We start from the raw sequence: 17,048 nt of genomic DNA on the forward strand, positions 1-17,048 counted from the left end.
TTGAGGGTGGTTGGGAAGTTTTTCTCTAACTTGCCTCAGACCCAGCAGGTGAAGTGGCATCTAGGTATCTTTAGATTCAGGTGGTGCTAGTCCTGAGGCACCAGAATGAGTATTTTGAAAATAATGTGCATTCACCAAAGGTCTTAGGAAGTCGATTAGCTTTTGGATTCCCAGCATGGGTTTTATAGCTTTTAAAGTCCACTACATAAAACATCTTCTTTCAATCTACTACATCTTAGGTTCTGGTACTGACATCTAACCACTCGAGGTCCCTTTCTCCTGTGCTTTACTCAGTCTCTCGAACAAGAAGAGTTTATTCAAGTCACTGGCATTCTCATTTAGTATCTACCAAACCCTGCTTGTATGAACCATCCTCAAATTATTTTGATCCAAAGTATATGGAGGCCCAATGTAATGCAGGTGTACGGCTTTACTCGAATTTTCAAGTTACAAATCTTTTACATTAGGGTGGGGTTCCCCATGTTCAAGAATAGCAGACTCGAGAGAAGGTTGGAATCACAAAGGTCCATGCTCTTCGAAAGTTACCTCCCTGTGGTGATATACTTGTGCAGCTGGAAGACAGCTCTAGCTTTCAATGAGCCTAGGAGCATCCTGTGGTTAGGATGTACCGGTGCCAGCTGACGTGGGCGGGTATAATTGTGCTGTAATTTTCGTTTAATGTCTGGGTTTTGAAACTTTCAATTGGCACATGAAAATGTACCACTTTGCCTGTGTGCCCGCATCAGTGCAGTGGTGGTAATTGTAACTTGCTGCCCTTGATGACTTGATTGATAAATTCTCCTCTCATTCACATTTGATTGTTGCAGGAGATTTTAATGTAGATTTTGAACCCTTGTCAAATGGTGATTCCTATTTTGTTGAGGAGCAGGACAGTCAGTGGGGGGGTTCCTAAGCTTGAACTGGACCCAGTGAAGAGGTGGACTGATCTGGTGATCCAGATCAACTCTATCTGCCTAAACAAAGGATGAAGGGCGGCCAATGGCAGAACTCCTAAAGATAGGGTGGGTGCTGTCACATTCAAGAGTGGCAACAGAGAAAGTAGAATAGATTACATACTAATTCATCTTGAGTTGTGGAACCATCTAGAGGATATGATGGTTGTTGCCCGCCTTGAGACTGATCACAACCCCCTATGCATGATTCTTTCTTATTGTGAAGTGCCCGTGGCAACAGAGGGACCGAGTGATGAAAGCCACCACACTGTCCTTGCAAACGATATGCGCCATTTGAAGTGGGCCAAAGTTGCCCAAAGCCAGTCAAACATTGACTTAATTTAAAAAAATCTAGAACAAGCTACCAGGGAACTGAGCGCCTGTGCCAATGCCGGAGCCTCAGTCTTAGAGAGAGAGATAGTGCCAACAAGGTGCACGAAACCCTGTTTTCTCAACTAAAAGGCTTATTTGTTAAAATAAACATCCCAAATAAAACATTAGCTAATAAGTCTCCTAGTTGGTATAATAAAGAATGTAGGAAGGCACGACTGTATCTAGGGCAGGCTATCAGAAATGGATCTAGTGCCAGTGTTCGTCTCGCCAGGAGTGCGTATAAAATTGCCATCCAAAAATCCAAGCGCGCTTAGGATGAATAAAAGTGGGGGGAGCTTAAGGAGGCCAGCTCAGCCAAGAATTCCAAGCAATTCTGGGATTTGTTTAAATGGGGATCCGAAGGCTGCCCAGAAAAGCCCCAAAACTGGGTCGCCCAAGACGACTGGGTGGCTAATTTTAGGCCCCAATATGCCAAAGGGCTGAAACTGCCCTCAGAACAAAGAGATGGGATTATATACACCCCATGGGTGGAAGATGCGTTTACTATTCGGGACATTCAACATGCTTATGATTCTATTACACCTGGTAGAGCGCCAGGAATAGATGGTGTCCCAGCAGATATCTTCCTAAACGACAGAGAACCTTGGGGAAAGTATATACTATTACTGGCAAATATGATAGCCAAAGGATCACCAATACCTGAATCCTGGAACGGGGCGGAAATAATTCCTGTCTTCAAAAAGGGTGACCAGTCACTCCCAGGTAATTATCGCCTAATCAGTCTAATAGACACCATTCAGAAGCTCTACGGCAGACTGGTATTAAATTAAGTACATGAGTGGGAGCGTGAGGTGAATATCTTGTCCCACCTTCAAGCAGGATTCAGAGCCTGTATAAGTACAGTCGATCAAGTCCTACACTTTGCCTTGCTCTATTGGAAGGTTGTTCAACTGGGGGTGGGGGGTAGCTTATATACTGCCTTCATTGATTTGAGCGGTACAAAAGGGGGTGGTGATGGACGGAGCATCTGAATCAATCAAACACTCACACCCAGTCAAAAGATCTGGGTTTAATCCATCACTGTTCTTTAGCCCACTCTTCCACCCCAGTTCAGACATGGCTATATGCAAATCAGTCTGACCCTGTGCCACATGGGAACAGTCCAGCCCGAACTGCCAAGCCATGTCTTCCCTGGACCGGAAACAAGCTTCCGAGGACCGGTATCTGGCATTCCTGCTGTCTTCAGCACGGCTTGCTTGAATCCAGTGGCAAAGTGAGCAAGGGACTCACGTCTGAGAATGCCAGAAACCGGTCCTCCCCCTTTTGTACCGCTTTTGGCCGCCATAAATGTGGCAGGGTATGCTCAGACGTGAGTCCCTTGCTCACTTTGGAGCTGATGCTGAGGGGGAGGGTGCAGAACGTGTTGTTAGGCATGTTTGTGGTGTGAATCATGAGATTACTTTGCTGCATTGTTAAAATGTGATGCTAAAGCATAGTCATATATTTTCCAGAAAAGGAAGTGAGTTGTGGGTGGCTTCTGCTTTTCCACTAAAGCTCATTTAGAGTTATTAGATCGGAGCTGTACAAAGCTGCTGTATATGTCACTTCAGTAACAACCCCTGTTTTACTCCATATTGAGGAGTAACAACGCTTAGGTTTCAATTCTGCTTTAACATGTGTTGAAGCAAATATCCACAGTCTGTGTATTCTTTCATTCGTGTGTTGTAGAGGTATGTGGAGCCTTTTTCTAGGCTCTGAGGCGGTCTGTGATTACTGCAACTCCCTGTGAGTACTTTGTTTAACACTGATGTCCTAGGACCTTTGATAATGTTGCACTGCTCTTTGCCCGGTATTTGTTTTGTTTTAAGTCTTGACTCTCAAATTGGTAAGTGGCCAAGCACTACAGGCTGTCCCATGCACTAGAATACAATTCAATACCACATGCAAAATGCCAGTCTCTAGCCATACCTGTGGGTTTTGATTTCAAACAGAACCAATGAAGATGCACACAAACAGAAGAACCTAACACCATGCGTAAATCCCAAACTATTGTCTTGGCTCCAAAGCATTATTGGCTATGATGCAAGTAACTTTGGGGTGACCACGAGCCTTCTGCCATTTGAGGAAACCTTTGTGTCTTTATTAATGGTACATACCACCAATGAAATGATCTAAGGATGATCTGATCTGACATGCCTGTCATTGCCTCAGCCTCTCAGTAGCTGTTGTTGGTTGGGGAGTTTGAGGACAGTTTTTTAGGTGTGAGGCCAGGTGTCTGCAAATCTGCCAACAATGTCATTAAACTGAAACATTACCACTCAGGTATCTAGATTCCAAACCCACAAAATGATGGGAATAATAAACTGATCCCAAAGACACAGGACCCATGTCTGGGGGGGAATGGGGTGAGCATAATAGTTACTGGCACATTTGGGAACCACATTTTAGGCATCTGCATCTCTCGCACAGCAGTACCTGGTCCAAATTCTAGCAGCGGGTGATTTCTTTTCCGTGGGATGCTGAAGGAAGAAGTCCCCGAGTGAATCAGCCATTTGTTGGATTTGCCTTCACACCCATGCGCAGAAAAAAATGTGATAACTCACAGTGGACTATTTTTTATGGACAGTCAAATAATAGGGCTGACTGGAAATCTTTCCAGGAGACTGGCCATCAAAACAAACCATCCATGAGGGGGATTTGAGGTGTAGGTGGGCAGGCTAGATTATGATTGACAGGGTGGATTTATGATGGAGAAAAGCAGTTTAGTAGGTGTGGCTCTCAATTTTCATTTCTTTTCTTTTTATCACTCCAGGTTGTTGGGATATTTAAAACTGAAAGCAACGTGTCCAAGGCATCCACAAGGGAAGCAGGTGAAACAGATTCGAACTCTGTGGAGTCTCTGGGATTCTGCAGTGTGTAAGTAAGGATTCTTCGGGAAGGGGGTTGAGGAGAGGTTTGAGGACAAGTGTTCTGGTGAGTGAGATGTTGACTTTGTGATCTGGAGACGTTGACTATATTGACCACGCTTTCTGTTGTAACAGCTCATATTTACCAAAACGGCAATGTGTTTGGTAGACTTTAGGATATTAGAGGGCCATGCAGTACAAGAGATGGGGCAGCCTAGCAGGATGCAGTTTCAGCAGAGTGGAATATAGAAGTAATTATGTTGCTTGGGATATGTTCAGTACCAGAGTCAGCTTGCCAAACTAACCGAATTAGATTGACTAAGGTATTTCTGTTATACTTCAAAGAAAAAGATCGTAGAACTGCCAGTGTTTGCTTAACTTGTGATTTTGTTTTTTGCAGAATTGCCAGTTACTTGTATTGTAGTCAATAAATGCTTCAATACCAAATGTGCAGAAATTCTAAGGAGGTAGGATGCAGAAGATGAGTTATTGGCACCACGGAACACATCTAGTCCCTTTTTCTTACACTTATTGAGGCAACTAGTGATACCAGATCTATGAAATAATGGATACGAAGCAGCTTAACTGGAGGGTGGAAGATGGTAGACAAAGCAAGAGCTGTACGGTTTCTGATTACTTTGAATCATGCTGGATTCCAGCTTCACTGGAGGCCCGTATTTTGGTTGCTGCACTGGTTTTGAGAACATAGAAACACTTGTAAGCAATCCTAAGCAGTGCTGGTATCTGGACCCACAGCCAATAGATTGATGAACTCTTATGTCATTCTGGGGTTGAGTCTAGTGACCAAGACCATTAATATGATTCAGATTAAATAGAATGGACCGAAGTTCTTACGTAGACTGCTAGAATTCCTAGGTGTCCATGACTTAGGCGTGCTGTACAGTGTTCCAGCTGGCAGATAGATGGTGACTTTAATCATTTTATTTAAGCCACTGTCCATTAGGAGTGGCACTTTGGCAAACCGTATGATGGCCATTTTAGCGCCAGCTCACCCCTTCATATGACAATGAAATAATGCAATGTAGGAGTCATATCCTTCGCAAAGTGGAAAGGGTGGCATGTTGCCACATAATGAAACCGAGGGAAAATTGTTCTGAACTACATTAATTTCATAAAATGTAAAAAGGAATCTGTCACCATCCCAGCAGTGGATGTATTGCTAAAATGTAGTATTTTCACTAAACCAAGAAAAGGGTGACCGTTGATCTGAGCTCGGGCTTCATGCCAAGTAATGAGTCATTCTGTCCAGTCGTTGTTTCTCTGGCAGAGAGTAAAACCTCAGTTCGAATTCTCAAAACTTCCCAGAGTTTGAATCTCCATCCTACATGCTGTCCCTCTTCCACTGTTATGTTCCATTAATTTCTTATTCCGCCCATATCCTTGTAATCTAGTAACAAACATACTCCTTTTTTCAAAAAAGTCATGGAGAGTATTTATCTTGTTGGAGTATCTCTGCCTTCCACTCAGCAGTAGTCTGACCTTCCTTCCTTGCCAACTTCAGAGGTGTTTCCTCGGACTAGCCCATTCCTTTAACTCTCTCACCCGGTATTTTTTTCGATGACTGTTTGGGTCCATCCAATGTAGAGCTATAGATAGCTATAGTAACAGTGTAATATAGCCGAGTGTTGCCTTCAAGGGGTTTTGGCCACCAAGCCGAATGGTTTGCAAATATCCTCAGACTACGAGAGATGGCAAAATTCGCCCACATTACAGAGGTGGATATTTTATACTACGTGATTATTTTGGTGCATTTAGCATTAAAATGGTGCCTTTTTCTAACCAAGACATTTTTTTGAATACATAAACATAATAAGGAACTATGCTGTTTGATTGTACAAAGAAGAAAACATATCTATTTACTATTTGGGAAGGTAATAGCACTTCTCTTGTAGGAGATTTCCATGTATAGTCCTAAGTGTTGAATAGTCCCGCCCATCTGCGGGAACCCCTGAGCACTTACTCCAATATAACTTCTTAAGTGCTGGAGTTTGCTTCTCTTTGGGAAGGCCTTGAAAAGTCACTTAGTCATAATGCAGTCTAAGGACCAGGCTACAATGGCCAGAATACTTAATCTTGGAGACTATAAAGAAATACGCGCCTAGTACATGAGAACATTCTTTGTAAAATGAACCTTCACAACCTCTTTTCCTATGAGAGAAAGCAAAGATGAAGTGCAGGGCAATGTAGCTATAGGCTGCTGGTATAAGTGAAGAAAAAAGAGACTGTGCCTTTAAGAGCAGACAGGCCTCCAATATCCCATCATGCTCATCCAGAGGCAGTTACCCCAGTTCTTTTTTCTGGCTCCTGCTGACAGGACCCTTGGAGCATTGAACTCAACCTTTTTAGGTCTTTTCTTCAATATAAAACTTCAAAGTTCTGTGTTTTTGCTTCACTCAACGTCTTTTGTCTTTCTTTGTTGAGTGATGTTTTTTCCTGACAGGAAAGAGGCTTTTTTTCCTATTTAAAATGCTATCACTTTTTGACAAATGTCCTTGCTGTGGCAGGAAAAAGGCAAAAACAGACATATAATACAGACCTCATGGGGGTCTATCATCTTGTCACCTTCCTGTGAAATCGGCAAGACCTTCTCCAGTCGAACCCAGGGAGAAGATTCACCTGCAGGGAAGGGAAGAAAGAAGACGACAGTAAGAAGCCAGTGGGACCTCTAGCTAGGGGTAGGTGACTCTTCCACCAGAGCTCTTCCCTCAACCGTCAGTGGATGTGGGAGGTCTGAGAGGCGTTTTTTCTTGCAGAAAACTCTATTGGTCCCGGTCGATGTTGAGAAGAGGTAAGGTGCCGACATGCTCGCCGTCATTGACTGGCTCGATGCTGTACAAACGCTCGTCGTCAAGAATCACTCGAGCGACGTTGAGAACTACTTTGCACCGATAGCCGACGTCCAGATTGGTGTTGAGGGATTCCGATGGCCATCACCGAGAGGTAGTCTGTCTATGTCGAGAGCCAAACAACAACGAGAATGGTCGACATCGAGAAGCCGGTCGACATTGAGTAGCCTACATCGACAGTGGTGGACGCCAAAAAGCAGATAGTCATTAAAAACAGTTGACGACGGAGGTCGAGGAGATCATCATTATTGCGGAGACAGCGAAAACCCTCAAAAAGAAGGGTAATCTACTCCTTATTTGATTTTCATTCCAGATCTCCATCTCTGGTTTCTCATTACAGTGTCTCCTCAGTCGGACTCATCGGCTCCAACAGCGCCCCCACCTATGGCACTACCTGCCTCCTCTGCCAGCACCTCAACTTCCAATACCACCGCCGCAAGCTCTACCGGCACCTGTCCTTCCACCTCCTGTGGTCCCTCAGGTTCCTATCAAACCAGCGCCTAGGAGATCACGCTCAAGGGCACGCCATCACTCTTGCCATAGACACTCACGCTCCTCTACATCATGCCACTCAGTGGCAGTGCCGATCTCAGTGCAGGTCAAGATCACGTTCTTATCGCCATGTCGATACGACCTCTTCTCCCAGGGTGTACTCTTCTACCTTGTCGGACTCGCCTCAACCTCAGTCCTCACCAATTGATGAAACAGCCGGCGCCACAGCCCTCCTAGTAAGGTACGACTGTGCCTTGTGAGATTCTATCCTCCACTAGGCGGATCACCTCTCAAAAGAACACAGGGAGGATTTTCTGGAAATCGTCCAGGAGCAAGCTATGAACTCCAACCAGGTCATCAGTGCGGCAGCGTATTCATAGATTTTAGCCGCCCACAGTTACTATCGCGGAGTCTCCTTACGTAGACCTGTATGGCTTCATATGACATCTCTGTAGCCGGGACGATAATCCGCAGCATCAAAATCCTGAATCCTCTCTTCACCCGCTTCCGTTACCCACTCGGTAGGGGGAAGTATTGCAAATTACCTGGCCGAGTGGCAACGCATAACAGACGCCTGGGTCTTGAATATTGTCAAACATGGCTATCGTCTCAGATGCACTGCCCCACCACATCCCTCCCACCGAGGTCGTCCACGTCTTGCCTCTGGCTTTTACAGGAGGAAGTCAACCCTATGCCACAAGAAAGATGTGTAATCAGTCCCTCAAAACCAACAAGGTCACGGTATCTACTCCAGATATTTCGACGTGCCAAAGAAGAGCAGAGAAGAGTTCAGACCTATACGAGACCTCCGAATGGCAAACCAGTGGATCTGAATGGAAATATTCTGGATGCTGGCTCTTCATCAAATATACTCTCAACTTCAACAGGGAGACTGGCTCTGTTCAATAGATCTACACAGCGCTTATTTTCATATTCCCATCGAAAAGTCTCATCTGCAATTCCTCAGATTCGTCGTGGGGCAGACCCACTACTAATACGCGGCTCTACCATTAGGCCTCAAGTTAGCTCCCAGGACCTATTCGAAATGCATGGCAGTGCTGGCAGCGCACCTACAGAAACATAGACTTTGTCTGTGGCTGCCTGATCAAGGCCTCCACCTTTGCAGAAGCCCAAGAACATTGCGAACTGCTTCATCGCTTGGGTCTTCACAAAAGTCCATGTCAACACCAGTCCAGATATTGCATTACTTAGGAGCTACCATCGACACTTTACAAGAAAAGGTGTTTCCTTTGGAGGAGCGACAGTTGTCCATTCTCCAGAAATGCCTCCACCTCCAGCAGACGGCCCATCCATCAGTTCGCATAGTCTTCTTGCTCCTCTGCTCGATGGCCTCTTGCTTAATTATGACTCCCAATGCTTGCCTCCACATGCGCCTCCTCCAGGAGCACTTGGAGGATCAGTAGAACCAGTTCTCGGGGAACTGGGAAGACAAGATCATCCTACTTACTCATGCTGTAGGATCGCTCCAGTGATGGTGTTACCCAAAAAATCTCCTGAGTGGAATGTCTTTTCACCAGCAGAAACGATCAAAGATCATTGTCACCCACTGCTGGGGTGGGGAGCCCACATGGATCACCTGCAGATACAAGGAATAAGGTCCTTGAGAGAATAGACCTACCATATCAACCTTCTGGAACTCCGTGCAGTTCACCTGGCACTCAAGGCCTTTCACCCTTCGTTCACAACCAACACCCTGCTTATTCAGACAGACAATATAACCACCATTTACTACCTGAACAAGCAGGGGGGAACACTGTCCAGAGCCCTATCTCAAGAAGCTCAATTGGTCTGCCACTGGCTCTACGCCAGGAACTTGAAGCAGATAGCCGCTCATCTGCCAGGTGTGCAAAGCATCCAAGCAGACATGCTCAGCAGGGTTCTCGACGAAAACCACGAGTGGATGCTGAACGAAGAGGTCGCTCAAGATAGCTTCAGCTTTTGAGGCACACCCTTTACAGAACTTTTCGCCGCAGCGGAAAAACAAAGAATTTAGCAACTTCGCCTCCAGATTTTACCATCCAGGGTCACCAGGGAATGCCCTATAGATCGACTGATCCAACAAATGTCTTTATGCTTTTCCTCCAATACCTCTGATACCCGCAGTCCTGTACAAATTGTCAACCATGACAGCCAAGCTGATCCTCATTGCCCAAGAATGGCCGAGACAACTGGTGTTCCCGGACCTCCTTCGCCGGTCTATCCGTCCACATCTCATGCTGCCATGCAGGCTGGACCTTCTCACGAAGTTCAGAGGGCAACTACTACACCCTAACCTCTTCTTGAGTTTGGCAGTAAGGCTTGTGAGATAGTGCAGTATGGTCATCTAAACCTACCTCGGGACATCCTGGAAATTCTAAAAGAAGCAAACGGCCACCTTCATGATCTGCTTATGCCTTTAAATGGAGAAGATTTTGCATTTGGTGGTCCTCTAAGCAGATCGATCCCACCTCCTTGCCATGAGGGGGTCATTCTCCCGTATTTATTACACCTTGAGAAATCTGGCCTACAATACTCTTCAGTTGGAGTCCACCTGTCTGCACTCACGGCACACAGGAAGAGTCCTCCACAAATCTTTCTCTAGGATTCCAGTTATTAAAGATTTCCTAGAGGGGTTGAAAAAGGTTTTTCCTTTCATTAAATTTCCCTCTCCTACATGGGAGCTGAATGTAGTGCTTTCTCGCCTCATGCTTCCACGCGTTGAACCTATTCATAAGGGTTCACTTAGACATCTCACATGGAAATTTGCCTTCCTTGTGGCTATAACTTCATCTAGGAGAGTTAGTAAGATCCAGGCCCTTTGCGCTCATGAGCCATACACAGTCTTCCACTCTTTTAAGCCCTTCGCTGAGGTGCCGATTCCCCCGCTGTGCTGGGGGGAAGGGGGAGCGCACATCGCCCCGGTGCTCATGATGAGCTCAGCTCGTCATGAATCGCTGTTCTTGTGTGCTCATGACGAGCTGAGCTCGTCATGACCACGCCCGTTCCTTGAAACGCCCAGCACAGCAGGGGAATTAGCCCCGCGTGTGAGCGGTCTAACTGTCATAACGATCTCAGCTAGTCATGAGCACACGAGAACCGTGACTCATGACGAGCTCAGCTCGTCATGAGCGTGGGAGGGGTTAAGGTAGTGTTGCGTACCCATCCCAAGTTCTTGCCCAGAGTAGTCTCAGATTTCCATGCAAACAGGCTATCGCTTTACCCACGTTCATTCAAATTCCTTCTTCTCCAGCGGAGAGAGCCCTCCACTCGTTGGATGCAAAGAGGGTGTTAAAATTCTATTTGGATAAGACCAAGTCCATTCTCATATCGCAACTGCTATTTATCAATTATGACCCAGTTTGCACAGTTTTAGCTACCTGAAAACAGTCCGTCTCTAGGTGGATCGTCTCTTCCATCCTGTGCTGTTATCAGCTAGCTAATAAATCTCTTACTGGTAATCCCAAAGCTCACTCCACTAGAGACAAGGTAGCTACTACAGCCTTGATCAGGAATATTCCTTTGGCGGATATTTGCAAGGCAGCTACTTGGAGATCAATCCACACATTCACTAGACACTGCTTCCTTGAGACAGATGCTAGAGCAGATGCTCAAGTAGGACAGGCATCCCTCTGAAATCTCTGACTATTAGTGTCCATACCTTTTGGTTTCTGTCGACCGCTTCAGGGGGGATGAGCTTGCTATTCTATTCAATGCTTATGACTATACATGGAAATCTCCTACGAGAGAAGGTATAGTTTCTTACCTGTAACTCAAGTTCTCTCGTAGCTGTATTTCCATGACTGTCATAAGCAACCTTTCCTCCTCCCAGGTGGAGCAGACAGACACTTTCATTATCCGCTATTAATCAGCTAGTACAGCCTTCAAAAAGAATTTAGGTCTCTGCCTTTGGCTGAGCATGATGGGATATTGGAGGTGTCTCTGCTCTTAAAGGCAGTCTCTTTTCCTTCTCCTATAATAGCAGCCTATAGGCTACATTACTCTGCACTTCTTCATCTTTTTTTTCTCTCGTTGGAAAAGAGTTTGTGACGGTTATTTTTCCGTGCCCTTACAAAGAATTTTTTCATGTACTAGGCACATATTTCCTTACAGTCTCCAGATGAAGAATTCTGGACGTTGTAGCCTGGTCCTTAGGCTGCATATGACTTTCTTAAGTGACTTTTCAACGGCTTCCCGAAGAAAGGTGAACTTCAGCACTTAAGAAGTTATATTGGATAAAGTGCTCCGGGGTCCCCGCAGATGGGCGGCACTATTCAACGATTATGACTATAATGGAACTACCCCTATTTGAGAACTGGAGTTACAGGTAAGAATCTATACCTTTGCTTTGTTTAAAAACATTTTGTAATACTTATGTTTCAGATGTTGTTACTTTCACGTTTCAGCTAACGACTGCAGTTACAATGTTCTGATTATACAACTGGCAATGGCTAGGAGCCTTGGGTCTTCTGCCATTGTCTAGATGCTTTGTCATGCTTCAAGAATGATTAGCTGGGGCGAGGAAATCAGACTGAGAACTATGCCTTACACTGGATGAAATACTTATTTTGCAGATATTACATCATTCTTGTGAATTAACATATTATCCCTTTGAAATATGGATTTCAAAACGACTACTTTTTGAGTAGTGTAACTACTTTCTTAGTATGCCTCCTATGAAGATACTGCTGGTACAACATTGATATGTTCGAGCCAATAGGGAGTGATGTAAAAATGTGTTTGAATTTAAATATTTTATTCACTTAAATGTTGCTTTGTGCTATCACTGAGTAACCGCATTAGTTGCTAAAAACAGTAAAGCTTTATGAGAATCTGATGGAAGGAACAACTTGCTTTTGACCACATGAAAGCAGAGCCATAATATTGACAATAAGAATACTTTGCATAGCTGTTCTACAAAGGTGTTGTGTTGATTAATTAATGAGTGTTCCATTAATTTGACTGTACCCACCACTGCAAACTGATGCTGTGTATGAAGGAACAGAATTACTCTTCTGGGCTCAAAGATAGTCTGGTGGCTGTGCACTGTAGCCTCCCATTTGTTGCTGTGTCCTTTCTTGTTTAGTTAGATACGTGTCTTTTTCACCTTATGACTACACCATATTTGTTGTTGGTCTTGGCCTGTTTCTCTTCTTATGTCTTTCAATCAACTGCCTTTGTTTGGTCCTTCTTGACACTACTGAGTTCCACATCACTTGCTGGGTAAGTTCTGCCTTTGGTCTGATGCCTTCTTACTTTTCTCTTTTGGTTCTAGTCTGCCCCTCGCTGCAGTGGGTTACCTAGATGGAACACTGGCAATTTATGACATCTCCACGCAAACCCTGAGGCATAGATGTCATCACGAGGTAATGCTCTTTACCACATCCAACTTGTCACAAATCTCTGTGCTGAATATCCCACTCTCTCAATTTGATATATTGACGTTGACCTGTTTGATTCTGGCTCTGATATGAATCTTTGAGACAACAGTATGTGCACAAATGAGAGCCCTCTATTGATCTATATTTATTTAGCCTGAATAATTGAAAGATAAATGTAGTCGTAATCATAATAACTTGAATTACAATGTTGGGTTCTTTTATGGCATCATTGAAGACAATAGACACTGTGTCATGAGGAAATGGTTAAGGGGTGATTACGAGTTTGGCATCCCATAGGACGGCCAAACCCGTGGTTGCGCGTCAGCTACTGCCGCACCGGTGGTCCAACCACCATATTATGAGTTTGGCGGTCAGACCGACGCAGGCCTGCTGCAAACTCCGGGAAACCTTCATTCCCCAACGGTGTTTCAGCCTTGTGAAGCAGTAATATGCTGGTGGTACTGTTGCGGCACCACAATGCATATTACAAGTTTCCTTACTGCCAGCCTTTTCATGAAAAGACTGGCGATGAACTAAGAGTGCCTCAGGCCATGGGGATGCATGCAGGGGGGCACAAGTTGTTTCCCCCTTTCCTGCACGGCATGGAACCACCCACCAGACAGAAACCAAACTCGTAATCTGGCTCGTGGCCGGCAGTGGACTCTCGTGGTGTGGGAGCGGGGCGGGCCAGCCCCGCTTCCACACCACCAAAGTGAGAATCAGGCCCTTAGTATCAGAATGTGCATGTTCAAAGCTACTACAGAGATGTGCATTGATGATTTTAGTTCAGGAGACCACATATTAGAAGGAAATACTCACTAAAGCAGAAATAGTTTGTGTTGAAAAAGGTTAGCTTGACACCACAATTCAGGATATCTTATTAGTTACTTGTAAATGATGCCAAATCATCAAAGCTGTGCCTCCATTAGGGTACACTTGGCTGTGCTGAACGCACACATGAAGAAACAAGACTCTTTCGCTAGCTACCTACATGTTTTTGGAAAGGACTTAAATAGACTTTTGACCCTGTAGACCTTTCCACTTCCTGCTTGAGATCTAAATGTAATGCTATCTGATAAAGACATCTAGCCGCAGATTCCTTACCTTTGAATTTCCAGGCTTCCAGCTGGATACGGAAGATTTTTCTTAGGAGTACCCCTGTGCGTTAGTAGGTGGCGTCTGTCGACTCTACGTGCCGGCTTGTTTGTCGTCATAGTCATGACGTCCGCGTTGTCAATATAACAGCCACTATAGGCGCGCTGACCTCCGTTCTTCTCTTTCCACTCCAGCCAACGCTGATCCGTTGAATAGAACTACCCCTTGTCAATTTTTGACAGACTTTATCGACCTTTTGTCGACTTTGTTGGTGTGTTTAGCTAATGTCGAGTAAGAAGACTTAAGGGTTCAGGCTGTGTGGCGCATGTCACCGCGCCAGTCTGTCACGGACCTCCATTGTCCCTGGTGCCTGGAGCGCGATCATAAGTCTAAGTCGTGCTCCGACTGCCTGGCCATGGCGCCAAAGGCTCTAAGGGAGTGGTCTAAAGCTACTCGTGGCCTGGTGTCCGGCACTGTGGAGGTTACCTCTTCGGTCTCAGTCAAGAAGAAAGCCTGAGAACTGCTCCATTGAATCAAAGTCCTCTTCGTTGAAGTCATGTAAGAGGCACCACAAAAAACACCAAATCGAAGCATGCTTTGAATTCGCCCTGCCTGTCTTGCGACCTCTGCGTTCAAACCCCGCTCCGGGCAGCGGGTGCTTGTGTTGGCTCCTCCTTTCCCTGCCTTTCCGGGAGTGACCCTCGCCCAGCTGAAGGAGTTCTATAACGCTATATGCATCCTATTTGGGCGGCTGACCCTGCCAGCGTGCCTACGGGCCCTGCAGGCTCGGAGAATGGAGTGGGCCTGTGGATCTGCAGCTACGGTGCTACAGCCTACGATTGGGCCAGTTCCCTGGTCCGGAACGACGCTGGTTGCACCTCCACAGCGACCTTCCGCCGTCGACTCGTCTGACGCCAAGGTTCTCTGCGTCACCGGCTCCCACCAGTGGCACCTCCCCGATCCTCATTCTCAAAGACACGGAGCCTGTTGGGCTTCCTCGGACGCCGAGACAGGCGCAGACAGAGCCGTACAGCTCCATGCCATTAACCCTGCCTTATTCTGAAGGGTTAGGGATGGAGGTAGAGGTTTGGGAGGGGGAGCAGGATCCCTTAGAAATCCTGCACCAACAAGATGGGGACTGGTACAAGGAGTTTGGTGATGCCAGTAGTTTGGACACCTCCCCAGACTCTGGCATGCTTTCCCCTCCTACCCTTGCTACGGAGGAGGGAGCATTGTTTGCCATGGTGGTGCGTAGGTCTATGGAGGTCCTGGTCCTGCATCTCACTACAGTGACGGTCAAGGCTAAAGTCTTGACAAAGGTCCTGCAGCCTGTGGTCTCCAGTTCGGAACCCCTACTGCCTTTTAATGTGGCCTTAACAGATGTCCTTCTAAGCACCTGGTCCGAAACCAGCACAGGGGCTATTGTGAATAGGACGATCGCCCGCTGCCATCTCCGTTCACCGGGGCGACCCACTTTCCCTCACAACCCACTCTACCCCACAGAGCTTGGTGGTCCAGGCTTCCACCTCCGTGGTGCGTTCCTTTCTGCACCCCCGTTCAGGGAATCTAAATGACTGGAGAGTTTTAGAATTATTTTTTTCTTCTTCTGAAAGTCTGGCATTGCGGTCGGTGAACACCAAATGCCTTTTGGGCTGCTTTTCCCATTCAATTTGGGATACGGTTGCACAGGTTCTGCCCAGAGTTTCGGAGGAGGACTGGGCTGTACTCTCCCAAGCTATTTCAGACAGGAGAGATGTGGCTTGGACACGACAGACTCGCTGGGCAGAGCGAAATCCATGACGGTGGCTGTAGGTCTCCACGCTCGGATGAGAACATCTGGTTTTTCGGGGGATGTCCAGGCTAACCTCATGGACATGCCCTTTGATGGCTCGCGTCTCTTCTTAGATAAAAGCAGATTCTTCTCTTGAGCTCTTCAAGGACTCGCGGTCCACGGGCAAGCCCTTGGGCCTCCCCACATCTACTGGGCCGCATCTGCCTTTCGCTCCTTCGTGGCCACGGAAGGGGCTATCAACCGTTCCAACCCTATTCTGGCCAGCGGGCTCTGCAAGTTCAGCAACCTCTGCAGGCGGTTGACAAAGTTCCCTACGACCCCGTGGGTCAGGAGGCCAGAAGTCAAACCAAGCCACGATCCCCTCCTCCACCGTGAAAGCTTCCTAGTCTGATCCCCCCCAGGATCATTCTCCGTCAGTCAGTGGCAGAATACTCCATCATCTCACCACTGGCTGAGCATCACATCGGAGAGGTGGGTGTTGCAAATCGTCATAAGGGACTACTCCCCTTGGAGACAACCCCTCCACCTATGCCTCCAGTATGCGATCAGCTGACGAAGGATCACCTTGCCCTGCTCCGCGAGGAAGTCCAGACTCTCTTGGCCAATGGAGCTACAGAGAAACTTCCTGGACCAGACATAGGCTGTGGTTGTTGTTCCCACTACATTCTGGTCCCGAAGAAGGACAGAGGCCTTCATCCTGTCCTAGACCTCCGAGCCCTCTACTACTTCCTCAACAAGCATTTGCAATGCAATAGGTCTCGCTTTTGCGAGAGTTTGAGCTATTCGCATTGTAAATGACAATGCCTTTTATTTATGTGTTTTAAAAACTTGTAAGAGGTGCGTAAACATGCACTCGCTACTTATAGCCTTTGCTTACGAGAAGCAAGGCTAGCAATAACTGCGCCTCTTTTACTGCCAGCCTTGCTTCTCGTTAGCAGGGATGATCTGTACAAAGTGCGTGTTTACGCACTGCTTGCAGTTTTGCAAAACACATAAATAAAAGGCATAGTCATTTACAATGCCAATAGCTCAAACCCTTGCAAATGAGTGAACTTTTGCATTGCAAGTGCTTCTTTTTGTTAAGGATCAGACTCGGTGTGAAAGTCAAAGAGAAATGTAACAAACCCATGTACAGAATAACAAGAGGAGTGGGACTAAACATGGTGACAGGTTGTTTTCTATTTTCAACAATGGAAGAAAAAGTATGGAACAAGTTCAGCAAACACCCAGAA

General features: G+C 46.2%; 1 protein-coding gene across 1 annotated transcript in view; it reads left to right on the forward strand.

The window, feature by feature from the left end:
* Positions 1–17,048, forward strand: part of AAMP (angio associated migratory cell protein) — a 102,108-nt gene that overhangs the window by 45,609 nt on the left and 39,451 nt on the right. The window contains exons 8-9 of the mRNA XM_086954471.1: positions 4,099–4,202; positions 12,824–12,914. Coding sequence (XP_086810597.1) covers positions 4,099–4,202; positions 12,824–12,914 — 195 coding nt within the window. The remainder of the gene's footprint in view (positions 1–4,098; positions 4,203–12,823; positions 12,915–17,048) is intronic.

Source organism: Lissotriton vulgaris, chromosome 2_1, assembly GCF_964263255.1.
Source record: "Lissotriton vulgaris chromosome 2_1, aLisVul1.2, whole genome shotgun sequence".
Lineage (NCBI taxonomy): Eukaryota > Metazoa > Chordata > Amphibia > Caudata > Salamandridae > Lissotriton > Lissotriton vulgaris.